The 26,804-nt window shown below is 39.3% G+C and overlaps 3 protein-coding genes and 1 long non-coding RNA gene across 4 annotated transcripts in view; 3 read left to right on the forward strand and 1 right to left on the reverse strand.

The window, feature by feature from the left end:
- The window catches only part of LOC144650106 (uncharacterized), a 41,354-nt gene extending 14,593 nt beyond the window's left edge, over positions 1–26,761 (reverse strand). Inside the window, exon 1 of the long non-coding RNA XR_013570014.1 lies at positions 26,636–26,761. This is a non-coding gene — a long non-coding RNA (uncharacterized LOC144650106). The remainder of the gene's footprint in view (positions 1–26,635) is intronic.
- LOC144652066 (E3 SUMO-protein ligase KIAA1586-like) lies at positions 5,070–7,249 on the forward strand. The gene is made up of 2 exons (XM_078512105.1): positions 5,070–6,495; positions 6,705–7,249. Exons 1-2 carry the CDS (start codon positions 5,070–5,072, stop codon positions 7,247–7,249), a joined length of 1,971 nt encoding a protein of 656 aa, XP_078368231.1.
- Positions 8,824–10,723, forward strand: LOC144652740 (uncharacterized). The gene is made up of 2 exons (XM_078512796.1): positions 8,824–10,146; positions 10,209–10,723. Exon 1 carries the CDS (start codon positions 9,029–9,031, stop codon positions 9,974–9,976), a length of 948 nt encoding a protein of 315 aa, XP_078368922.1. The 5' UTR covers positions 8,824–9,028; the 3' UTR covers positions 9,977–10,146; positions 10,209–10,723.
- On the forward strand, positions 13,133–21,125 carry LOC144652069 (uncharacterized). Its single transcript, XM_078512109.1, has 4 exons — positions 13,133–13,553; positions 13,588–14,886; positions 15,430–15,562; positions 20,612–21,125. The coding sequence occupies exons 1-4, from the start codon at positions 13,348–13,350 to the stop codon at positions 20,924–20,926; spliced, it is 1,953 nt and encodes a 650-aa protein (XP_078368235.1). The 5' UTR covers positions 13,133–13,347; the 3' UTR covers positions 20,927–21,125.
- Positions 26,762–26,804: the final 43 nt, after the last annotated feature.

The raw sequence follows: 26,804 nt of genomic DNA on the forward strand, positions 1-26,804 counted from the left end.
TCGTGGGAACCAGAGAAGCTGATTGGTCGGCTCCAAATACATCTAAAAATGACAACGTCTTCCTTCCAGCAACCTTTGAATCTCGATGTTGTTTCATAATGAACATGATGAATTTTCACTTGCAGAAGTAGAAGCTGATTTAAATTTCCTTAATCAAAATATTCAGAAGGAAACATCGAAGGATTTATTCTCACGTTACATCTTCAAGCTATAAAGTATTCTGACTTGGATTTGGGGAAAGATTGTGGTCGCTTGTAAATCAACCACTAATGGTGACTGTTTGTATAACTCTTGTTCACGTTTGTTGATTGGTGATGATTCTCTGAGTAGCTGTCTTCGGATTTTAACTGCTTTAGAAGAAGAATCTTCTGATCAGTGATGTACTCAACAGAAGCAGTTTTTGAAACAGGAATAATTTTTGTAGCAGAAGTTATTGATTGATATTCATGAACATTCAGCTCTTTATATAACATTTTTTTACTCTTTTTTTTTTTAAGCAAATCGCATTTATGCAAATTAGTGTCTGACCAATTTTCCAATATGTCCGTTCAAAATTAAAGTTTAGAAGGACACATGTCCTTTAAGTAAGAAAAATTATTTCCAGCACTGCAATGACGTTACGTTGTTGCTAAATTGACTAAATAGTGCCTGAACTAAGAGTAGTAAGATAAAGTTTGCATTCTGTCGCATCTCCTCTCAATTGAATATCTGCAATAAAATGGTACAACTTGTAAATCAAATTAATGATTCCTTGCTGTTCACGTTTTAACATTACTTCATTGAATTTTAAATAAATTACACCTATAGTATGCATACGATTAAACAGCACTTTTCTTTAAGTTAAGTGAGTCCTTAGTCGATAATGAAGCACTCAACGTTGTACTCATCAGAGGTTCAGGGGAATGGAAGGAGAAATGCTGCATGGTTGTGGCCTGGTGCGGGCAACATGGTGATCATAGAACGCGAAAGGAAAGATTGTTTGAACATAGAGCAAAGAACTAAACGTCAGTTTTTCAGTCAGGTACATTTGCTCTCCAAAAGGTAGAAACAAGAGAAGGTATAAAGTTGACTTGAAACATTTGGCTTTCGATTCGTTTGTCATGGTTTTTTAATGGTAGGTGTATAAATAATCAGTGTCTTTGTATTTTCTTATTCGTAAGCTGGAAAATTTTCGTTCTGATTTTAAAAAAAAATTGGCGATCAGAAATTTCCATCTGGCGACCAAACATTTTGGTTTAGTCGCCAGTTGGCGCCAATAGAAAAAAGTTAATTTCGGACCCTGCTTCAGCAAAAAAAAATCAAGAAGCTCTAAAGCAAAGCATTTTAGATCTGTTAGCAACAATGATCTCAATCTACCACTCTGCCGAATTTCCAACGGCCAGAGATCATTTGCCTTCCAGAATTCCCTGCAGTGGACTTAAGGACTAATGACTCCAAAAAGGTTTTTAAAAAAGACTTTTTAAATTTCTTTTAAATTAACTTAAAACTAAATTTTGTAACTTAACAGTAGAGATATTGTATATATTTTATTATTTAATCTCCTCATTATAAATTTACATTGTAAATATTTTGTAATTAACTTTTGTTTTCTTGTATTTTAACTTTTTAATATTGCTGCTGAAAAGCCCTTTCAGGGAGCGCAATAAATGTATACATGTGCAGGGCGCAACAAAAGTGCTGTCCGATAGCCCGGGGCTAGTGGAATTATCCGTTGGGCTAGCGTATTCTGAGCAAGCATTTGAGTGTGCAGGTTGTGCAGCTTGCTATGTTGGTGAGACCTCCCAACATTTCAACACACATGTAAGGGAACACCTAACAACTGGCAGGGCATTGCACATTTTTAAACACCTTGAGAGCTCAGAAACATGCCACTCAGCATGCTCTCAGGCCAATTTTGACATCATTGATCAGGCCTCTTCACAGTTTACATACATGATCAAATAAGTGCTCCACATCCGTTGGGAAAAACCAACACTTAATGCACAAGTTCGTCATGTTAATTTAAAACTTTTTGTTTAATTTTTTTTTCTCATTATTGCTACTGTGCTTATTATTACCATTATTATTGTAATTTTTCTTACATTAAATATGTTATTGTATCTCTTTCAAGTCACACTGAGGATGGCAGATTGGTTTTTGCTGTAAAACTTAAAAGTTTATGTTTAATTTAAAAACTAAAAACATTATTATGTGATGTAATTACCTGACATTTATTGCTTATTTACATAATATCTTAATAAAATAATTTACCTAATATCTTATTAATTTTACTGTCAACCTGGACCTTTAACTTCACATTCACTTCATTTTGGTCCCCTGCTAGACAGATAATGCACCAGAAATCACGGTCTTTGCACCCCGGACCAGGGCAGTCACTCAGCAGGGCAGTCACTCTATGGTCAGCAGTTTTCATTTTTGCACCACAAAGTAATTTCGCTCAATCAAAGACAAGGCTAAGAAGCATGGCAAGTTTATACTTATATTAAATACTTTGCAAAATTTCTTACAAGCATAGTTCTGTAAAGAAGTATTGAAGCTGAAGATTTTAAAGCCTGCTCAAAAGGTAGGTCTTGATTATGCTGCACTGACCTGTCTGATATTATGATTGAATTATTTGTTTTGTCTGGATTCATATCTGTTGTTTCACAGTGTAGATTGCTTTCTAATGACTTTACTTTCCTGTTTTTTGTTACGTTTTGTTGACTAAAAATACGAAAATGTAACAAAAAAATATAATAATAAACAGAGGCAAACATTGCACTAGCCGCTCTGAAATCAACATGTTCATTTACAGCTACCAACAATATTATCATTCCTTATCGTCAGATCATCCCCCTTTTGCTTGGCTATACGTTTTCTTCAAGGGAGAACCATGAGTGTGGAACATAGGGTGTGTGGGAGTTCACCTCTTACTTTTCTCCCAGGTACCAGGTATTTCACTTATACTTGCATGAAAAGTGAATGCCCTGCTTATGCAGAGGAGGGGGGTTTGGGGTTTCAAATGACTTTTATAACCACGCCGAGCTCGGGAGTCCGCGATTCCAGTCATCTCATTTGGCAGCGGAAAAATTCAAGATGGCGGCAACAATGAAGGGCGGATTATTCAAATCTATGCTAAATAACTTCATCTTTCAAAGAGAATTATGGGAAGTCTAAACCTCGTGGCTGAGTTTGACAAAGATGGCTGAAATGCTTGTCAGGTAAGCTTCATATTGATCTGTTTTTGAGCATTTTCCTGTTCGGTTTGGATGAGTTATGTCTGTTTTTGTCCTGCAAATTTGTTATCTCAGCGTTGGTCGATATGGCTAGATTTTTTCGAAAATCTTGGATTTAGGAGCAGCAATTCAGGGTTGTCAAAAAGCGCCGGCGACCGGCGAAATCGCCGGCTACTTTGAGGTTTTCACCGGCTGCAAATCGGCGGGCAAAAGCAAGAAAAATGGCCGATTTCAATAACGATTAATAATAGGGGAAGAAAAGAGTGGGTTAAAATAATTTATTGTTTCGCTCATGAATTGGATGTATTTTGAAATGCGCGATTTACAGAAGAACTTTCCGCTCACTTCGCTCGCACGCATGATGTACAAAAATAATCCAAATAAGGCGGCTTTTCCGCTTGCTAAATTCAGCCGAGTCTGCAGTTATGTTTTCTTAAAACAAACCTCTAGTTAGCGGTGCTTATTTGCGATCAAACTTATATATTTAGATTCGGTCTTTCATTGGACACGACGCTGTTAATGTTTGTTTTCTAATTATCAAAATTTGATAGTCCGCAAAGTTTTTGCATTTCACAGTTTTGAAAGTGATGTTGATTCATTTCGCAACTCTGTTTTAAATTACTTGGCCGGCGTTCAAGGTGTTATTCAAATCTGTCGGTATTCTTAAGAATACCATCGACAACTTGGTTTTATCTTTCGTGTGTTATCAGGTTAAATCACAAACAACGTCACGTAATCATTTCACGGGAGAAGAAATACTCGGTTCGCTTGGTGAAGATACCGTTTTCATCAGCACCGAAGTGTGCAGTTTCGAAATATATTTTTGCATCCTTGCGAAAGGTAAACAGTAAAATTTGTAAAGATGTTGACTTTGAAAATAAATTCCTTTTAAAACCTTTTAAAGTCATTCACAAACAATGCATGACATCTTTACGCTATCCGATGTCTCGCCACTGTCGCGACAGTGTTTAAACTACCAGACGTATCAAACAAACACATTTCGCCTGGTTCTTGAGAGAAAATTCGTGTTTCGAGCAACTTTGAAAGCAATGGCTAAGCGACAGTCTTCTTTGGTGAACTTTTTTAGCAAAAGAGTAAGAAGCGAAGGAAGTAAAGATGAAGGTAAGTTCTGTGAAGTTTTTCGCTATACAAAACTGTCACGTACAGGTATGTTAGTCGATAATCTGAAATTACATTTTCAAGTGCGAGTATTGCTCTTTTCTTGATTTCACGCGTCACAAACATTTTTATTTTAGAAGAAGCTCAAGAGTCTCAGACACTTCAACGGCAATCTCAACAGCTGGCAGGTATGGAGTGTTTGTCAAAATAGGACAAACTGGCGGTAAAGGAATATTTGACACATTTCTGATTTGTCACTTTCGTGATCTTATTATTTTCAGAGCCTAGTCAGTCTGTAGTTAATGAAGCAACCCATGATTGTGCAAACAATTCTGTTCAAGCTGAAGCCAGCGAAGGGCAGCCCAGCAAATCAGGTTAGCATCAAAACAGATTTCAAAAAAAAAAAAATGTTTTTCTTTGTCCGCCGCGCTAAATAAATTACTTGCGTTTATTTTTCAGACTCCACGATTTGGACTTCCAATCAAGTAACCTCAGCCATCAAGGAAATGTGGCCTGAAGCAAAAGTCCACAACTTCTTTGCCTGCAGGCTCTCTGGATGCTCCTGTTTAAGCAGGGAAGAACAGGGACGCCTTCGGGTAGCAGAAGATGCCAAAAAAAAAGGAGAAAAAGAAACCTGACAAATTTAAACACGAGTGGATGTTAAATCCGCGCTACTGGTCCTTGTGCTATGTGGAGAGGCATGGATTTTATTGTGTACTTTGTAAGAAGCATAATATGAAGAGCACCCAGAACAAGTCACAGACGTTCATTGAATGTCCCTCTAAACGACTAAAGGAAGATTCGTTGAAAACACATATGGCTTCAAGTGTCCATTCCTCAGCGGTGGAGGCAGACCTGCTACAACGGATGTCAGTTTTTCATCACAACTATATTGAAAAAAATGAAGTTCAAACCACGGTTCTTCAGAATGTGTTTGCCACTGCCTTTTTTCTCATGAAAGAATTCATTGCCAATCGAAAACTGATCCCCCTCATTAGTTTTATGGAGAAAGTTTTGGGAATGTCCCAGCTTAAGCACTTCTCACACCGTTCTCAGGGTTCTGTTCGAGAAATCTATTTAGCTCTTGGTGAAACTGTGAAGGAAAACCTTTTGAAAAGGGCCAGGAATGCAAAAAGCTTTGGCATTCTGATAGATGAAGTTACTGATATATCAGTGGCATCACAGATGGTCTCATTCTTGCAGTTTTGGGATGAAGAAAGCTCATCCGTTACAACAATGTTTCTCTCTTCTCAGAATGTGTTAGAGGACTTTGCTAGTTGCAACTCAAAGGCCATTACAGAGCTGGTAAAGAAGGAATTGTTAGCCTCTGGATTGGACATCAGCAAACTGATGGGCCTGTCAACGGATGGGACAAATGTGATGGTTGGAAAGACCAATGGGGTTGCTGCAAAGCTAAGGCAAAGTAATGATAAGCTTCTTAATATGCACTGCGTCTGCCACCGCTTAGCACTGGCTTGTACAGACAGCTGCCAGGAGCTGAAGTTTATCAAGGAAGTGGAAAATGTCCTTAGGCAACTATGGTACTATTTCCACAATTCTCCCAAAAAAACAGCTTGCTTTCTTAAACGTCAAATCCAGCTGAAGAAAGTCAGTCTCAGTCACACTGACAAAACTAAAAAAATCTTAGCGAAAAGGCTAAAGAAGGCATGCCAGACAAGGTGGCTCAGTTTTGATGCCTCTGTTACTGCAGCCTTGCAGAGCTATGAAGCTATCCTTTTGTCCTTGCAAGAGATAGATGATGCTACAGCCATTGGGTTTATAAGCAAACTCAAGTCGGTAAAATTTCTTGGGGCCCTTTACATTCTTAATGCTGTCCTGCCCATTCTTTCATGTCTGTCAAAACAGTTTCAAGCTGGTAATTTTCACTTTTCAATGATAAGGCCAGCTGTAAATCGAGCAATCTCAGCCCTAACAGATTTGAAGACGACCAACCAACCTTTGGAAAAGCTACAGGCAGACATAGACTCCTTCACAGAAATCTCAGATGACCTAAAGCTTGGTAAAGATACTGGAAAGCAGCTGGAAACCCTCCTGGCCACATATGTTGATGCCCTGTCAACCAACATAAAAGATCGCCTTGGAAATTCTCCAAAGGTTATTGAAGCCTATGCCATCTTTGATCCCCTTCTGCTACCGCCAAGTGACGATGACATCTTCAAGGAATAATTTATGGGGATGCCGAAGTGAAGATACTTTCCAACCATTTTTTCCCGGGTGATGAAGATAAGAAGACGAAGTTGCTTTGCCAGTGGTCTCAAGTCAAGTTTTTTCTCTCTGGAAGAAAATTGCAAATCCCAGCTGGAAACCAGAGCAGCACCTTCTTCATGTCCTTCTTTCTTAAAAACAAAGGCATTTTCCACCCCTCTATCTTTGAGGAGCTATTGTTTGTGGCTGAAGTCGGGCTTTGCCTACCCTGCAGCAATGCATGGCCAGAGAGAGGAGGCAGTGTGATAAACATTACCAAGACGAAGTTTCGCAATCGTCTTAGTAGTGGGATGTTGAATGCACTCTTGCAAGTCTCCATTAATGCTCCAGAAAATGACAAATGTGGTGATGTTGTCAAAGCTGCAGTAGATAACTGGCTAAAACAGAAGCGAAGGAAAAAGTTGAAAAGAGCAACTATATCTCAGCCCGAAGTGAATTTGGAATCGTCCGAGCTCCAAGTGTCAAATGCAGAAACTCTGAATGACCACGAAGAGTTAAATGAAGGTGACGATGGAGAACATGATGAGGACGGAGCTGAAGCTACTCCAGATGAAAGCCCCCAGGAGAATGAAGCGGCTGCTGCAGAAGAAGAAGCAGCAGCAGTTGCCACTGCAATTGGCCTTCCTGAGCCTGATAATGGTTATGACTCAGCATTTGAAAGTGAATATGGAAGTGACGATGAGTTTTGAGACTTCTTTTTGGCAGAAAATCATACTACTTATGTTGTTTTAATAAATTCTTTCTAGGAACATTGACACTGTTTGAAGTAATGAGTTATATTATGTTTGGTTGAAGAAAATATTAATTATATGAGTAAAGTAATTGTTGTTATCTAATTTTTAAAACAGCAGGTCTGTATCCCTAAAAATGATTCCTGCTTATCTAATTTCAAATTCAATGACAGATTGTTTTGAAGTGGAAACAGAATGCTCAAGTATGGTGGTTACCTGCATAGTACATTGTAATCAAGTAATATGAAACAGGAACTTAAAAAATGAAAAATGAACATTTGCAGAGGTTAAAGTCATACTATCCCAGAGAATAAAAATACAATAAAACTGATTAGTCATAGTACTTGTTTTTCTTTTAAGAAGCAAGTCTGACTTTTACTTGTTAGAAAATGCTCTGAGGAGAGGCAATTTCAGCTATCGTAAAAATTGCAAATCCATTTTGCTCACGGGGGCTTCGCCCCCTGGGCCCCAAGAGGGGCGCTGCCCCTGTACCCCGCTGGGTGCCTGTGCGGCCCCCAGACCCCCCGCATACTGTGGGGGCCTCCGGCCCCCAGTGCCGGCTACTCTCAACATTTCTCCTGCTACTTCAAATCATTTTGACAACCCTGGCAATTGAAAATCTGAAATCATACGTTCCTGCAGACGGGACTGTTGTTTCTTCCAAAAAAGTTTTCGGTCTGGTCGCTCTGCTGGGGTGACAAAATCTTGTACGGCGTACGTAATTTATGTAGTGTATTAATGTGAACTTAACAAAACTTTTGACTTGATGTACTGCAAAAGCTCATTTACCGTATCTGTGCTTTTATTTGGTTATGCAGGTAGACAGGTGTACTAATTAGAACGTAGAAGAAATGGAGAATCTTTCAAGAGATGTCTTTTGGGATTAGCCAACAAGTACACGAAATGCATTAAAGAAGATGACATGATGTTTAAAATGGACTAAGATAACTCTTACAGTAAGGTCATTATTAATCAAGCCCACCCTGCCACCTTTCACTACTCTAAAACACTGGAAATGTTGCAGAAATCTTTCAAGAGATGTCTTTTGGGATTAGCCAACAAGTAGGTGAGACGTGATTAAAGAGAACTGGATATGGCAAGAAAAGGAAGACATCGTCGTGTGTCAACAAGAACTGTAAACAAAAGGAGATTTCCAATTGGGGAATACAAATATGCTATGACAAACTTGAAAGCAAATTACTTGTAGGAGTGCAATTCATTACAGAATGAGAAGGAAAAGTTGGATTCTGTTTTGGATGAGGTCATTATCATGAATTTATGTGTCTACAGTGTCAGTTATCTGTAAAGTTAATGTCTTTTTTTCCTGGGACACTGAAGAAGCTAAGATGCTGTAATTTTTTTTTCTCAAGAAGCTTGATTGCAACCATATTAAAGCACTTTATGCTCATAATAGGGGTTCAAATGCCCCTATTCCTGGAAAAGCATGATGGACCCATGATGGAAAATTCCCAAGAAGATTTTTAATGAATCATTTTTCAAATGATCTAGACAGCTTTAGCAGGCCTTTTTCCTCTAGCCATAACACTACAGTGTACAAAGGACGCACTTTCTCTCCTTAATTCCCCCAACATCTCAATCTTTATCATGATTTATCATGTCGCTATACAGTCTACTTTTTCGTCATTATCAGCGTGTGTGTGAATTTTTGATCCTTATCAGCAAAATCAATTTGCGGTCTGACCACCGTCTCATTTTTAATTAAAACCTGTCACAAACATGTCAATTTTTTCCATAAAATCCATTAAAATCGCTGTTGGTGCACTATACTCAGCATTTTCTGTCCACGAAAAGCACGTCGAGTACAGTCTGTGCAATTTGCCAACAGCTATTTCAAAAGTTGATGACTGCCTGCGTGTTTTGGAGGACAATGTGTCATCCATCAAGAACATGGAGTGCACCCTACCACGGACTCTTAATGGCCCTCAAGGAAGTGTTGCTGCGAAGACTGTTGACTCTGTAAAGCTGGTCAAATGGGGGTTGGAGCGTATCCAGCAAAATCTCCAGCAGTTTTCTTTCGATCACACAAACCTGCTAAGTTGTATGTCCCTCGACGTGGAGAATCACTCATCTGTTCATCATAAGAGCCAGGTCCCCACACCATTACAGTATGCTCGAGACTTTGGGAGCACGGCGAAAGAGGGACTAAAACGAACAACTTGCTGGTCAGCGTATTATTACACAAATCGCGGCTCGTGGTACCCACTTCCTGAACGATCACTTGGTCTGTTTGACATCCCTCCAATGGAACAACCTCCTGTTGGAAAAGCTTCTCATGATGAAATGGCAATGATGCGAGAGTGGTGCAAAACGTATGGTGCGTCTGTCAGACAAAGAAGCGTGAGACAAGAAACGACTATGGCAAAGGCTGGTACACTACCGGACTACCTGTATCAGAAGGATGTCACAGTCAGCGACAAGATTATCCTTACGTCAGACGCTGCCACGGCACATCCTGTGGCGACCAACGCAATCACAGAAGCAGACGCCGAAGACTCCAGCACCTTTGAGCCTGTTGAGCCTAACGGTGGTGAGCCAGAAGAGGAGCAAAGCGAGTATGATTCAAGCAGCGATGAAGAAACTACTGAGAAGAAGATCTGCGGGAAGAAAGTGATAACCTTGGAAACGTTCACCTCAGTCGAGACATCAACTTTTTGGTGGGAGTGACATCTCGGTTCGGCCGCCCAGTAAGGTTTAATACGCGCTAAATTTTGTGATCCTGTTTAAAGACCTCGTAATTTCTTGCGAAGGGTGGCCAAAGGCTGACCGTACGAGCTTTATAGTCTGCATACCAGCCTAGTGGCCCATCAGGTCAGAGCTTATCCCGGTTTCCGCACGTAGCATGGAGCGTCTAGGAGTATTTCTACTCCCTGTCGGATGGGATGCTAGTCCATCGCAGGGTTACCCCCAGCAGTAAATTCGCCGGTACCCATTTTTACACCTGGGTGGAGTGATGCACTATGAGAGTTAAGTGTCTTGCCCAAGAACACAACGCAGTGCCCTGGCCAGGGCTTGAACCCGGACTGCTCGATTTAGAGTCCAGCGCACTAACCATATTAGGCAACTGCAAGCTTCTTGCTGTTAAAAATCAAAATGGCGAAGTGGATCGTCATAGCCTAGTTGCATTTCCTCCAAGTTAAATAGAAATGCAGCATGACAGGAAGGACAGCTACTACAACAACAGGTCATCAGCCAGAGAAAAAGAAATAACATCGATACTTCAGAGAAACGACAGAGCATCATTAAAGATCAACGAATGAACGCCAACTCAGGGTAAAGTAGGTAAACCATAGATTTACCAAAGTGAACTAGCTACTCCTGTCTATCGTAATCATTGACCAAGGCAACTGTAAAGATCTACTGTAATACGATAACTTGGGAACAGTCGGGGAAAAACATTTCAATGCGGCAGGATCGGGATGACACGTCCAAAGCGAGCAGGATGGCGGGAAAGAGGAAAAAATGGTGGCGGGAAGCGGGAATTGCAAACCCTATGTTAGACCCTGTAGCACCAGAAACAGTGAGTAAGGATATATACATTTGAATTTATTATGATATATTTTTTATTGTATGTCAAGTTTAGGTGTGAGACCCCTTGATGAGCTCTTAGGGCAAACAGTATTTAAATCTATTTTAATGAAAAACAAAACATAGGTAGAGTTTGTGGCTCTGTTTATAGCTATTCTCTCCCTAGTTGCCCTACAGAAGTGGGGATATAAATGCCAAAATTGGTAATAATGGTTTCCATTGTTTAATCTTGATTTGTTGAAGTTTTGGATATATTTTAGTATTTATTTGAAATAGTGTTTCACTAAGGTATTTAGGACTTTCCATCAAGATGGGCTAACCTCAAGTTGTACTGTTTATTACTGTAACTTTAATTAAAATCAAATCTATGCTTTCACAGTTTCACAACTTACACTGTGACCAAGGTAAATAATAATTTTGAGATCAGTGGTGTTTTTCTCTTGTGTGCCTTTGGGTGCATTCGTTTGGGATCAATCCGGAATAAGAATAATTGGAATAATGCAAGTTAGCGTTCGTTTGGCTGCTCTTCCTATACAGGATTTCCATTCCGGCTATTCTGCTCCCAGGAGCAGAATATCTGGTCTTCTAGAGGTTTATCTCTCTATGGGAAGGTTACTATCATCAAAACTTTGCTCCTACCGAAGGTTGTTTACATATCCTCTTTGTTACCTACCCCTGAAAATATAATTAAGGAACTAAACCAATTGATATACAAATTTTTATGGAAAGGTAAAGACAAAGTAACCAGGGTATCTGCGATAAATAACTATGAGGAAGGAGGAATCAAAATGGTTGATATTGAAAGCACGATCAAATCTCTCCGCCTCTCCTGGATGAAAAGAATCTTTAATGATAATTCCGGCACATGGAAGAAATATTTAGAATATCTTCTAACGAGGGAAGGTGGCTTCTATCTTTTCAATTGCAACTATAACATTAAAGATTTAACTATAAATTCTCAATTCTATAGAGAACTATTGAAGTGGTGGTCTGAATTTCGCACAGAAAATGCAGCTGACACCAATTGGAAAAACTTAATTTGGAATAACCACGAAATAAGAATAAACAACAAACCAGTTTTCTATAAAAGGTACTTTAATTATGGAATTCGGACCGTGGAAGATCTGCGCTTTGATCTTGACAATATTGATTCCTATGAATTACTTGCGAAACATATAGAGAAGACGAACTTTCTGGAATGGACTGGTCTACGCCATTCTGTACCGCCCAATTTAAGAAATACCAATTTTGTTCCAGATTACGCAGAACTGAATCCATCTTTTAAGATTGACGGCTGCCTTTTCGATGTTACTAAAAAGAAATCAAAGGATTACTACTCTCTTTTTGTCCGTAAAAAGGCACGTTTTCCTAATATTGCACAAAAACTTAAGTGTGAATTTAATTTATCCGATGATGCATTGAAAAAAGCATTTTTTCTTCCTCATTCAGTTGCTTTTGAGCCATATGTCAAGGCCTTTCAGTTTAAGGTATTAAACTCGATACTTTATACAAATTCAAAATTACATAAAATCGGTTACATTGAAGATGATCTGTGTTCTTTCTGCAAACGGGAATCAGAGACAATACAACATTTCTTTTTTGACTGTTCCTACTCAATTTCCTTTTGGAAGGATTTTGAATCATATTACTTAACTTTGACAAAGCAACAAATACATCTCAATTTGAAAGATGTTGTAGTCGGTGTACTAACTCCGGAACGTCCCTTACTAAATTATCTATTACTTGTAGGAAAAATTTACTTATGGGGTTGCAGAAGAAACAATGAACTTCCGAATATAAGAGGTTATAAATTAAAAGTAGCATTAAAGTATGAAACAGAGAAATACATTTGTACTAAAAATAATACATTAGATTTATTAAAGAAGAAATGGGAAATGTAATTGCTAAGTTGTTAACTTAGATATACATTGTATAAGGCTCAAACAGGTGTAACTTTGCTATGTAATTCTTGTATGTAATTGTGTGATTGTGCGATGAGTGAGCGAGCGAGTGGGTAAGTAGGTTTAAGGTTTAATGTAAAAACTCGTAATGTTGTTAAGTATTGTTAGTGGTATAAGTAGTAGCTTGTATTGTAAATAGTGTATGTAACTATGTGTTAAGCAAATAAAAATTATTAAAAAAAAAAAAAAAAAAAAAAAAGAATAGCCGGAATATATTCCAGAATATATTCTGGAATAAGAATATATTCTGGAATAAGAATATATTCTGAAATATATTCCAGAATATATTCTTATTCCAGAATATTCCCAAACGAACGTGCTGGTTATGGGAAACATTAATACAATGAATGACATCTTTTGTTCTCCACAGGGAAGAGAAAAATACTTAAAAGGCAGCGTGAACCTACTCAAATCAGTGATACAAATTCAGAAGTACTTTCAGTTCCCAAGACCGAGATTTCAAGCAGACACAGAAAGAAGGAAACTCTGGAGAGCTGTAAAGACGTTCATGGAGGCACCTCAGATAACAAAAAACCTGCCTTGGATGGCATGTGGGTTACTTTAGTAAACAAAGCCTCACCAAAACAGCTTATTGATTATGTTGCAAATTCCAGCAAAGTTGTAAATAAAGTGCTAGGATCAGTTGTTAAATCCTCTGTTGAAAGCTTTGAAATCAGTAATGATAACTCCCTACGTAGTGTAAAAGTACTTTATAGTAATGGTTTGCTTAGTAAGGAAAAGTACAAAGCAATAAGGTCCAATGTGTCCATGTCTTGTAGTACTGACTAGCAAGCGAAGAAAAGCAATTCAACTACTTAAAGGTGCACAGATTCCTAAGCTGTTGACTTACGATAAAGCCAAGCAGTATATTGAAAGTAACTGGAATGTAGCCAAAGTTCATGATCTATCTGAGTTGTATCATGACTTAGATGAAAGTGAGCATGTGAATGGAGAGAGAGAGCTTACTGATCTTTTACATGAACTGGCAGACCTCTTTATTTTCATTGATGAATCTTTAGGTGAAAATTCACACCTCATACATTTTGGGGAGGAGAGGTATCATTTTCATGTGGCATGTGGTGCCGACGGAGCACCTTTTGGTAAGGATGATGAAGCCACAGCGTGGCTTCTATCGTTTATTAACAGTGGAACCCACATTACCAGCGAAAAGGAAAATTTCCTTTTGGCAGGAGCCAACTGCTCAGAAAATCACATTGTCATGAAAAGGTTTGCAAAAAAACTGGTTCATGAATTTCAATCCATCAAGGTAAAAACCTTTCACGTAAGAAGTTGCAGTGTTAAGTTTTCACTTGAATTGTTTCCATCAGACATGACATTTTTGGCATCTTATTCTGGAGAACTCAGTAATGCAGCTTTCTTCTTTTCTTCTTTTGGTAATGTAAATGAAACTAAGAAACACATTACAAATGGGTCACTTGGACCTGAGCCAGAAAATACATGGCACCCTTGGGTTTATGCAAAGAGATTAGAAGTGGTTGAGGGAGTGAAACAGCTCAAGGAAAAGCTTGATCAATCATCTTACGCAGAATCAACAAAGAGAACAAAAGTTCTTGACTTTATAAGAGGGAAAGAATCAAGGCAGGAATTCGAACCTTTAATTGGTCCATATGTTGATCTTGGACTTGCCGAGCCCCTTCATAATGCCAACAATGCATGGCAATTTATACACAGTACCATACTGAGCTTGAGTCTTGAAAAATCTAACATCCCCTCTTCATGCAAAGATGTCAATGATGTTCCAGAGAATTCTTCTTTTGCCAAGTACCTTTCAGTACTCAAAACAGAAGTTAAGGCTGGAAGGCTACTGAAAAAAGTGACAAAATGGTTCAACAGTGGTCGAAAAAATAGCTTTGACTACAGATTTACAGGCAAAGAAAGTAAGAAACTTAGCCATAAGTTTATGTACCTAGTTTCAGCTTTGGAGAATGATGATGATCCACCTGAAACCAAAATGAGACTTTGTGCAATTGCAAATTGTGCTTTGGAGCTGAGGGGGGCAGTTTCACTTTTTTCAAGGGTAAACATAGATGGAGAAGACTTAATGCAGGGCACGAAATTGCGCCTAATGTAGTCGCCAATGCGACTAAGTTTTCCGTGCTGGCGACCAAGATTCAAAAATTAGTCGCCAAGTTGGCGATCAGAACTCTTTGGGTTTTGTATATCTTACCTTTAAGTGTATTTTCCAACTAAATAAAGCTTTAAAGTAGATGAATCGGTGCGAACGATAAGGTCTGTTAAGCAAAATCGTCACGAATGCTACGAAGCGAACTTGTCAACATCCGCCATCTTGAATTTTGCAAACGTTACGTTGTATATTGTGAAATGAAGTGTCCCTTTTGCTAACAACGCATATTGCCGGCTCACAACATTCCGTACTTTTCCGACCGTGGCGAATCCTTCCACGTGCTCTCATTTGGCTTTATTTATCTAATTTATGGAGTGATTTAAATTTAAAATGAGCAGCGACGTAGACAGTGATCGGGAGCATTTATTTCAAATACTGACTGCGCGTTCAACCGCGACCGAGGACGAGGTTTTTGAATTCTCGCGGGCTTTGGAGGAAAAATATGCCGATAAGAAGCAGTTCTTTCGCACTTTGCCGCTCCGCAGCCATGTTGGCTTGCCAACAGATCAGATGGCCATGTCACTGGTGCCAGAAGATCTTCCTCTGGAAGCAGAAATAGTAGCGACAAGAACATCTCCTGATGGAAACTGCCTTTTTAATGCTGTGTCGTTAGCTTTGGTGGGTGACGAAACACAAATGAGTCTTCTGCGTTTGCTTGTGGCTGTTGAGCTCCTCCTGAACTCTGAATTCTACATACAGCACCCAAGATTAACTTCGTTTTCCTCGGCCAATCGTCAAGAAGACAAGCTATTTTCCCTTTCCCTGACTAGAGATAGTGATTCGGTTTATTTCAACACCAACAAGAGCAACACCAAAATTGCAACAGGATGCAATTTGGTCGGAAGCTCTGGTTGCAACTAAATGTAATGAGTGGAGTGTTTTTTTTCACATTGCTGCGCTATCGACGGTTCTTGCCAGGCCTATCTTCTCTGTATATCCAAATTGTCAAACTTGGATACGGGACTTTTTGCACGCTGAAATAGGTCCACAGGAGATTCAGAACATGGTACCCCTTGAAACGCTCTTTGTGTTGTGGTCTAGGGACGGGAACCTAGATAACAGAAGCGGAGCTTGGTATTCTCCAAATCATTTTGTTCCGTTATATTCTGCCAGTAAGGGCGGTATTTCTAGTGCTAAAGAGAACGAAAGTCAGCCTGAAAAGCATCAGCAACAAGAAACTGTAACAGTTGAACCAGCCAAACCAAAAAAGAGACCCGTAACCTTGGATGGCTACTTTGGCTTACCAAGTTCTAAGCGAAAGAAAGAGAAAGAGCCAAATTCTGCTAGCATTGCTGATGAAGAGAGCCGAAAGCCCGTAAAGAAGAATGATCTCCCAACCACACCCAGCGTCCAGCCACAAAAGCAACAAACAAAGCTACCACGTGAACAGAAACCCACAAAAATAGGGCCCCAATGGGTCCATGTGTTTTGCTGCTAGAGCAAAGTCTTAGGGAACATGTTGATGAAAGACAAGTGAGTCGAGATTGAAATCCAACGTCTTTTATTGTCTGTCACTTGTGTGCAGGTTAATAATTGCACTATATTGTAGTCACTTTGTGTTAATTCAATCCTGATAATTTTACTGATCAATGTTATGTTGAAATCAAAGACAGCAAACATAATTTAATTACTAGTAAGTTAACGTAATGTCTGACATGATTGTCTCTTTGATAAAAAACAGTAACTCTTAACATTATAAAAAAATCTCAATGAACTCAATGTGATTCTTTTAGTGGCGTTATCTCACGGGTTACCGTTAGTTGTATTTGGAATCATTGTCACAATGGTAGCGTTTTAACAACAACGAAAAAGACAGAATCTATTGACCTTATAAGAACTCAATGTGATATATTTATTAGTGACAAGACAGTGGTTCTTTAACCACTTTCACCCAAATTAAACACTGGAACAACTAACTCTTAACAAACTTGTTGTGTCACCCTGAGTTAAATATGCAAAATTCAGAAATTATAAATAATCGCACGCGCACCGGCGTACAACAACAGAAAGACGGCGTTGAACGTAACGCAAAGTTCATTTTGAAAGCGAAAGTTTACAAATAATTATTATCATTCGTCAGTCATCCCTTCACGCATGAACACTCGTCGAATTTCAGTGTCTTCACAACAAGATCGGAAGATCGATAAGGACCAATTTTTGATTCTGCGAAAGTTCGTTTTCTTAAAGTTTTAGAAATTTGTGAAGTTGGAGGATTCACTGAGGACTGCGTAGCCGAAGATGCAGTGGCTCGCTGGACATCAAATTCTATTTTTCACGGCGTTTAATTAATCTTCACAAAATAAACATGTTGCGCCAGCGCGTCTGGCAGTCAAAAATTCATTTTTCAAAAAACTTTCCCTTTCCAGCTATTTTAGCGGGGCTTATACTATAGTACCTACCTGTCAGTCGTAGAAAAGCTGAAATTTAAGGATGAACTGTTTATTAAATGAAGACCGTATTATTTTTTAATAACTAGTAAACAAACTGGTCGCCACGCATTTAAACACGAACTGACGAATGTTGCATCTGATGCAGTGAATCTGGTGAATGAGAACTTCCTTTAATATTTCTTTGTTTTCGACGGTGTGCACCACTGAATAAGTTTCTTTCCCATTGTGATGTTACTAGTATTAATTCGTTTCTAGCTGTCTTTTATATAGCTCGAATACAGCTACAATTAGCGGTGCAGCCTACCAGCATGGTATATTCCTTTCCAGCTGTCTTTGCGTGACAAGTTACACGTTCATACATTTTATTTTAAAATATGAAGTTCAGAGTTAATACAGTACTAGTATGCTGTAGACAGTGTAGACAAGGTGAGGGTAAGTTTATTTTCAAAGCGAAAGTTTACAAACTGTGCACTAACCGGTCCTTTGGAGAAAATATTTATGACCTTCGGCGAGGTTCCAAGTCTTCACTCTTTTCGTAAATGATGAAAACTGCAGAATAATTTTCTCATAAAACTGGAGTGGTCGCGCCACAGTTTGTTTTCTTTCCCAATGCGATATGCTTTTAAATCGGTTTTCTGTTTTCCAACGTGTCCAACGTGGTTTGCGTTCGAATACTTTGGCCCGTAACTTCGAATGCGATCAGCGCTACGGTTCATTGGTTTCGATTTTGTTTGTTCATGGATTTGATTGACATCGGTAGTTCAGATTTCTCCTCTGTTACGGCACTTACACCTTACGGCACTTACACCTTACACCTTACGGCACAAACTTCAGCTCTCAATGTGTTTTGCTTGCAGCCATTGCGGCTGCAGCAAAACACAAAAAGCTGTGAAAGACCTGATGACAGCAAACAAGAAAAAGACGAACAAAAGCGGCGATTTATTCCCAAATGGAAAGATGAATTCCCTTGGCTACATTTCAATGATGATAAATACGTGATGACATGCGACATATGCTGTAAACATTCAAGCGTAGCTGGTAAAACAGATTTTTTGAAAGGCTGTACTAGTTTCAAAAAAGACACACTCAAAAAACATGCTACTAGCTATGGGCACATCCGCGCCAGAGAGAAGTCCTTTGCAGAGGAAAAAACAATTGAGGAAAGTCAGATCTTCAAAACTTTCTCAAAGATAAACAAAGACATACAGGCTCAAGACCGCAAAGAAATGGAAATAAAGCTAAACACTGCATATTTTGTTGCGAAAGAGGAACAACCCTTTTCTAATTTTGAAGGGTTGCTTTCGCTTCAGAAAAAAATGGACTAAACGTTAACCTTACGTACGCAAACGAGAAAAGTTGCGCGGGATTGGTTTCGTTTTTGTCTGAAGGCCTTAAAGAAGACCTCATCCAAGAGCTAAACTCAAAAAACTTTTTCAGCATAATGGCGGATGGAAGTGCTGATTTCAGTGGTGTGGAGAACGAAACCATAGTTTGCCGTTTTGTAAGAGATGGGCTTCCTGTCAACTGCATGCTATGACACAAAGCTGTTGCACATGCCCATGCTGAGGGTACGTTTCTATAATAACTGCCTAAGCATTTTAATGCATTTTCCATTTCTATTTTACCATGGTCTAAACCATTCGATTTTGTGATAATAATCATGAATGCATATGAAACTATAAGAAACCAACTACGTTCGCACTAACATCATTCCTGTTCTATTAAATAAAACTTCATAATAGATGTAATCAAATGAAAACAGGACTCTAAAAGTACTCAATAAACCCCGTTTTCTGTTCCTCTCTTCTATTGATCGTTTTAGGTGTAAAGGAAGCCATAGTAAGCGCGTTAGAAGACGTCACTGACTGGGAAGATCGCTGAAGATCGCTGTCAACGCTCAGTTCCGTGACAAGGACTACTGCAGCTTATGGAGAATGTTGCTCTCCAAAGATCCATATAAAACTGATCTCAAAGACATCCTTCATCTTGTTGAGATTCTCCTTGTCCTGCCCATATCGGCTGCTGGCTGTGAAAGAATGGTCTCTGCACAGAACAGGATCAAAAGTAGCCTCCGAGCGTCTTTGAAGACCCCAACGCTAGAAGGATTAATTCGAATCTCAGCTCAAGGTCCATCACTAGATAACTTCGACCCAGCTCCTTCAGTTAACCGCTGGTTTACACGAGACAGATCTAAAGGCGAAAGAAAGCGACGACCAAACTTTTCCCGCACCTAGAAGTGAACATCATCACCCCTTCATTTCCAGCTTCAAATCATAGATCGTAAGATTGCAAAATGTGACGTTTAAAGACCTTGCAATGACTTGTATTGTTCACAAAGTACCTGGAAACGGATTTGCGCTCTGACATTTGGAATCTGAAATTATGTTGAGAAATGTTGTTTAGAAATGGGTCACAAGTATGCACTATTAAAGTTGCTAGGTTCCCTTAAACTTCGTGAAATTCAGAGTTTCAGTTGACAGAAATTGCAATTAGTGTTGTTACTAAGGTATCATTATGTGTAGTCCATGCAATGCTCGAACATCAAGTCTGTTTAGCAATGGCTTTGAAATAAAATAGGATTACATGTAAAATAGCTCAGATAACTCGGGTAGATACACATTGTACGTTTGAAACAATGCTGTAACAAACAAGAAAGACGTAACTTGCTACTGTTTTGTTATGTAGTTGAAGTCGGGTAACTAAGGTTCCACTGCGTTTGAATAGTTTATGATTATAAAAGAGGTTGGGACATGTCTTGTTTTTCCAGCAATGATGATAGGTTAACATGATGTAGTCTAGTGTGCTTTTTCGTGACGTTTACATTAGAAGTAATAGTTAGCAGACTTGTCAACTTTTTCTAAAATTGTTTGAAAGATTTTTTGTAAGTGAGGACATTCTGGGATATGGTTGATATTACAGTGCACATGACGATGTAATTTACAGGAGTCCGAGATAAGTGGTCATCTGATCATGATCATCAAATTCGATGGTCTGTGAGGGAAAAACAGAATAAATCTTACAAATGACAAACTTGCTATAAAAGTTTGGAAGTGTTTAATCCTATCTGTTTGTTAACAACATAACCAGAAAATTTTGTTGTATGGAGATCTGAACAAAAACGTTCAATTAAGTTAATAGTGTCACTCCACTTCGATTCAAAGCTACAAAAACCCCTCAATTTGACACTATTGTATAATGTGTTTTTTTTTTCACCCATCCTTTAAAAAAAAATTGGCTCCTAACTTTTTGGACTTGGGGACCACTTTGGAAAATTTAGGAGCCAGAGGGCTCCTTGAAAAAAAAGTTAATTTCGTGCCCTGTAATGGCACTGAAAGGTCATTGTCAAAGGTTCTTTAATGTTGTTTCCACACTACTTCAAAGTGTTAATCCAATTGTTTGGACAATAGGATATGTTGTACCATGCCACACTGAGTTCTTGTATAAGAAGTATAAAGTTGGTTTAGGCATTAATAGCATGCAAGGCCGAGAAGCTAAGCATGTAAGATTACAACAATATGCCAAGCATGCTAGTCTTGCAACAAGATGGGAGGTTGTTCTAAAGCATGATTTTGTTTCAAATGTTTGGCTTTGAAGGGCAGACCCACATCACTTTGGCTACACCAAATGTACTGACCAATACATCCCAGCATGTGTCAACAATGACACTTGCTGCTTTTGTGGGTATCCAAAGGAAACTGATAAAGATAAGTGCAAGATGTGTTCCTCTTATATCTACAGAGAGGTCACTATTACAGCAGGTTTGGGAGAGCTGTCTGAAGGTTTGAAAATGCTCTTAACCCTTTCACACCTGAACCGGCCAAAACCGGCCGACCGGAAACTGCGCTGCTATTCCTGAACCGGCCAAAACCGGCCGAAAAAAAGTCATTGATTTGACCTTCCCACCCCTCCCCCAATAAAGTACATTGGCTCACCAGCTTTCAGTCTATTGTTTTTAAGTTATTGACCAATCAAATTATAGTTACTGCGCATAACAAAGACCTCCCGAGTATGAGAGAGAGGGATGCAAATTTTGTGCGCAAACATGGCGACAGTCACGAAAGGTTTCTGTAAAGGAACCTTTTGTGCATTGTCGTTCGTGAGCGGGGAAACCACTTAGTTTATTATCAACTTGGAGATGATAAAGCAAAGAAACTTCCTTTGTGGCAGGAATTTGCTTTATCATCTCCAAATTGACAACAACCTAAGTGGAAAATGGCAACGCGAGTAAATCCTTTAAATGTTAGTTCTGAAGAATTCAGGGCGATTTTCGGGGATTCTGATGAAGAAGACACCGGTAATATTGATGAAGATAGTTCTGATATAGATTTCGAAGGTATTGATGAAGATGGTGAGGAAAGCGATGAAGAAATTGACAACGAAGGAGCCGCCGAAAACGACCACGAAGAGTCACGACAACAATGGACGGCTAACCTCAGCAACATCGCTGCTGGCGAATTTACTGCACGATCGGAAATCGTCGTAGACGTTGGAGACGAGCCTAAAGCTGATGATTTTTTTAGCTTGATGTTTGGCGAAGATCTTTTTGACAAAATCGTGTTAGAGACAAACTGCTACGCTCGCCAAAAATTAGCCGACAACCAACAACGTCTTGCTAAATGGCGCAACATCACGAAACCTGAATTGAAAGCTTACTTCGGAATTTGTGACCTAACACGGGAAAACGTACACTAACGATTTTCCGTTTAACCGCTAGAAGCGTTTATTATCCGTTTATCATTCGTTTAAACGATTCATAAAAATCGTTTAAACGGTAAGGCCATCCGTTTATCTGGTGTCCTTAACTGTTTAAACGGTTAACACTATCTTTTACATGCCGTTTAAACGATAAGGCCATCCGTCCATTTCGTATCCTAAACCATTTAAACAGTAAATGCTGTGTTTACTTTATTTCACCGTTTATCAGCGTTTATCGATGTTCACAAACGGCAAACTACGGTACGGAACAAGCACAAATAAAATGGGGTACGCTTGTTTCTAAAATCGACTTCGTTTCATAATTATTTATACCGTACAAGCTTTAATAAATTCAACACGCGTGGAATAAAATGAACTGTGACATTTCGAAGCTTGTGATAAACATTTATTTTATCCATCTCACTTACCAGTAAAGCGCAACTTTTTTTGGTAAACTTTTTCGGTAAAATACATTCTCATGTCATCTCCAGTTGAAGGTCTTGATTTAAAACAGTGAAGTGATTCGAAATAATCGAAACAAGTCGAGAAAATACGGTAGCTTTCATCATTCACAATATCGAAAGTGAAAGCCACTTTTCCATTCTCACGTGCAAAGACGAGACGAGACGGCGGCGAATCACGCTTGGCTTCTTGACCTTTCATCGCCAAGAATGTCACGGTTTCCTAGAAATTTCTGTTCACGCAATTGAATGGTATTATTACACAGTAAACGTCTTGATCTTTAATGTTTCTTTCAACTTTTTCACACTGAATGTTTCAGAATTAAAAAAACAATTCATTTTCGGAGTTGTTTTCTGGCAAACCGCATGTCTGGGACGGCGGGACAGGAGAAGCCGACATTTGCATAATCACAAGTTTGTCGGCGTTTTAAAGAATGTCGCCCGAAAGATATCAAATTCCCCGCGAATACATGTCATTGATTTCTCAATCTTCTGTAGAACTTTTATTCGATCCCAAGTTAAGAAACAAACTTTTGATTCGTTAGCTTTTCGTGAAAACTTTTTTTTACCGCAAACTCGCCGGTTTAAATTGTCACGTTCGATCTCCTGTGTAAATAAAAAACTTGCCGTTGTTTAATTTTTGCTGCATGCAAATACCTAAATGCAGAGTTCGCTTGCAGTCCGCTTATTCTGTTAAATTGCTCTTTGAGATGTAGGTAACAGTTAAATTTCAACTTGGAATAGTATGTGTGAACGAGCTTTTAGACAATTTTTTTCCGTCGCCAAAATTTCTGTCTGACACGCAACTAATTATCTCGCGTTCGGCCATTCAAACTTTTGCAAATTTTATCTAAATACTTTCAGTTTTGTCTGCCGCTTTGAAGATCTTTTTCATCCTTGCCATTAGAATGGCTTTCGTTTAAATGTTTTGCACTACCATTTAAAAACTTTCGGCTTGAGTTTAAATGTTTTGCTTTGCCGTTTAAGCGCTTTCGGCATCCTTTTGAATGTTTTATTTTCGCTTAAACGCTTTCGGCTTCCGCTTAAATGTTTTGCCTTACTGTTTAAACGCTTATGACAAGCGTTTAATTATTATGCTTGTCCGTTTAAATGGTTTAGAAGCCGTTTACTATCCGTTTACTATCCGTCCGTTTTTATCCGTTTCGCGGATTTTCGTTAGTGTACGTTTTCCCGTGTGAGGTCACATTTGTGTCATCATGGGGTTGAATATTCTTCCAAAAGTCGCCGACTACTGGTCGTCCGCCATTTTTATGGGCAATGAAGGAATAAAGCGAGTGATGCCGAAAAACAGGTTCGAAGAAATAAGCCAATATTTGCATCTCAATGATACGAGTCGGGAACCGGCGCGTGGAGACGCAAATTTTGACAGACTTTACAAATGCCGCCCTGCTTTGACCGCCGTTGTGAGAAATGTTCAGCGCTGTTATTCGCCAACAAAAAACATTTCCATTGACGAGGGAATGATAGCGTTTAAGGGCAGACTTTCATTTCGGCAATATTTACCGGCTAAGCCAACGAAATACGGTATAAAAGTGTGGATGGCGGCCGATGCTTCGAATGGTTTTGTCATCAATTTTTCTGTTTACCTAGGAAGCGACGGGCAAATTCGAAGGCGCCACGGCCTTGGATATGATGTCGTTATGGATATGGCACGTCCCTTTCTCAGAAGAAAACATCACGTTTTCTTCGACAATTTCTTTTCAAGCCCTGTTCTTTTAGAACATTTGCTTGACCAGCAAACATACGCGTGTTCAACAGTAAGATGCACACGCAAAGATCTGCCACCATGTGCTAAGAATAAACTTCGCCAGCCAGGGCAAACGATCACGCGACAGAGAGGTAGCCTTCTTTTTACTAAGTGGCACGACAAGCGAGACGTGGCATTTTTATCGACAAATGTTTCGCCAGAAGAGCCTACCCGTACGGTTCAACGTAAAAAGAACGGAAGAAACATCGAGATTCAAAAGCCGCGTGTCTCAGATGTTTACACGGCAAATATGGGAGGAGTTGATCGAGCCGATCAATTTCGTTCGTATTATACCGTAGGAAGGCAGTCACGAAAGTGGTATAGATATATCAATATCACTCTTAAGGTTGACTGTTATTAAAAATGTGTTATTTAACACTGTTTGTAACTTGAAAATTTCCTCATTGGTAATAAAAGTTAATGACAAGTGTGGACCAGTCTCCTTTTCATTTGTGCAACCAAAACATCTTTAATGGATCCAACTCATTCTTACTTAACATAACATTATGAACTTGCATATTCTCTCTAATCATTTTTTCATCTGGAGTGGCATGGAGAATTCAGATGATGCCTGATGTTGGAGCTTAAGGTTAAGTAAAAATGCAAAAGTACTGCATGTATGTTTCTTTTTGTTTTAAGCTGGTATTTGCAGCCTCCTTTGCAGCCATCGTTTGTTTATGCTACGCCCCTCCCCCCCCACCTTTTTGGTAGTGAGCATGCTGTGCCTTGGTAATTCACTGCCTTCTTTCTTTTTGAAAAAGGGCATTTGTCTTCCCAGGGGGCGGGGGACCCCATATAAAAAGATGGAAAATATGGTACTCCCCCAGGATTCTTACACTAACCATAAACAGAACAGGTATTACAACAATGTTACATAGACCTACAGGTCAATCAAAGCTTAGTCAGTGTTTTGTCACAAGTACATTGTTAACATAATGATATCAATTAACTCAACAATCTTAACTGTTCATTCAATTCAAAGTAAACTGAGGCACCCCCAGTCGGTTGTAATGTCCATATCTGGCCTTCACCTGCAGCATTTCCAGTGTTTTAGAGTAGTGAAAGGTGGCAGGGTGGGCTTGATTAATAATGACCTTACTGTAAGAGTTATCTTTTTCCATTTTAAACATCATGTCATCTTCTTTAACGCATTTTGTGTACTTGTTGGCTAATCCCAAAAGAAATCTTTTGAAAGATTCTCCATTTTGGAACTGCATTTCCTCTACGTTCTTAGTGTTTTTCGTCAACACGCCACCAGTCTCATCTGTAAGTGAGGCGGTTTTGAAACAGACGAACACTTCCAATGGCATATGTCGCTTTAACCTGACGGTCCAAGGAGCTGAGCCATTTGTTTTTCGCCTCAGCTTGCGCACAATGCTTTTGTTCCATTGGACGACTGACCTCGATAACATACGGGATGGTTGAGCAAGGTGAAACTTGTACCCTTTTTCCGGGGCAAACGTATGCTTTTTTACAACCGCTCTAGTCAGTTTCATCAGTTCTCTACCAATCTCCTGATTTAATTTCTTCTTTAAGCCACTAGACGCACTAACAACCTTGTCTACCACACGATGAACTGCCACAACAAATTCCGCCATCTTGGAAATTCGACTTGCTGCTGCGCGGTAGACCGCTGAGACCTGGATTGCAGACTACATTTCCGAAATGATCGAAACTGGCAGCGCGGGAGCTCGGCGTGACAGTTTGCTGACTTTGACTAAACATTTTTTTGCTGTTTACTGACTTGAGGTATACCCTACTTACACCCTCAATAATATGAAAGTTTATGTTTGACATCACAATCCCTAAAATTCCAATATGAACTCTGTATTTTGTGACACCCCAGGTGTAACACATTTGCCCCCCGCGATATGCCCTGACATTTTCGAAATGGCGGATCTAAGACATTTTACCGCTAAAAGTGTGTAGGAAACGCTCTTTGACAGTAAGAATTGTATAATTGGAAAATTGCTGGGCCCAGCTGTTCAAAGAATAAATAAGCCGTGCTTTTTTCAACGACTTTTCAGTTTTAAGCTTATTAAAGCCTTTGAGAAAACACGACTGTTTTGCAGTGTACAGTACTCTAGCAGTTTGGAGTGTTAGGTGTTTGTGTCTTCAAGCCGGAAAACCTCTTTTAGAGAAATTTTTTGCTTACAAACAAGCCTAGTCCATTAAGTTAGGCTTGCTGAGTTCTTCTTTCTCGTGTTTGTGTCAGATTTGTTCGTCTCGGTGCACACACACCCCCAAAACAAGTGCGGCTTATTATCCCGCCATGTTTGGCGTCAGTTCGCGCGCGCGACAATTTCATAACCTGCGCATAAAAACTCACTTCCCTACCAAAACAAAAAATAAATACCAAGTAAAACAGGTTACATACCTCGGCTCTATAGAAGTATTTAGGTTCCTGGTGTTTAAACAGATCATATACCACAGTACAGCGCCAGTAAAGTGCAAATCTTCGAACTCCGTTCCAAGGCAAGTCCCACGCTCTCCCAAGAAGATCGAATATCATGTTCTAAGCGGGCAATGGATGACGGACAATTGAG

Source organism: Oculina patagonica, chromosome 4 (assembly GCF_052425735.1).
Source record: "Oculina patagonica isolate OP01 chromosome 4, crgOcupat, whole genome shotgun sequence".
NCBI lineage: Eukaryota > Metazoa > Cnidaria > Anthozoa > Scleractinia > Oculinidae > Oculina > Oculina patagonica.

Coding starts and splice junctions, on each gene's coding strand:
- LOC144652066 (XM_078512105.1), top strand. CDS start 5,070: ATGAAGAGCACCCAGAACAAGTCACAGACGTTCATTGAATGTCCCTCT. Junction 6,496..6,704: donor TCCCCTTCTGCTACCGCCAA/GTGACGATGACA, acceptor TTAAAAACAAAG/GCATTTTCCACCCCTCTATC.
- LOC144652740 (XM_078512796.1), top strand. CDS start 9,029: ATGTCAATTTTTTCCATAAAATCCATTAAAATCGCTGTTGGTGCACTA.
- LOC144652069 (XM_078512109.1), top strand. CDS start 13,348: ATGTGGGTTACTTTAGTAAACAAAGCCTCACCAAAACAGCTTATTGAT. Junction 13,554..13,587: donor GAAAAGTACAAAGCAATAAG/GTCCAATGTGTC, acceptor AGTACTGACTAG/CAAGCGAAGAAAAGCAATTC. Junction 14,887..15,429: donor GGCACGAAATTGCGCCTAAT/GTAGTCGCCAAT, acceptor GCCGCTCCGCAG/CCATGTTGGCTTGCCAACAG.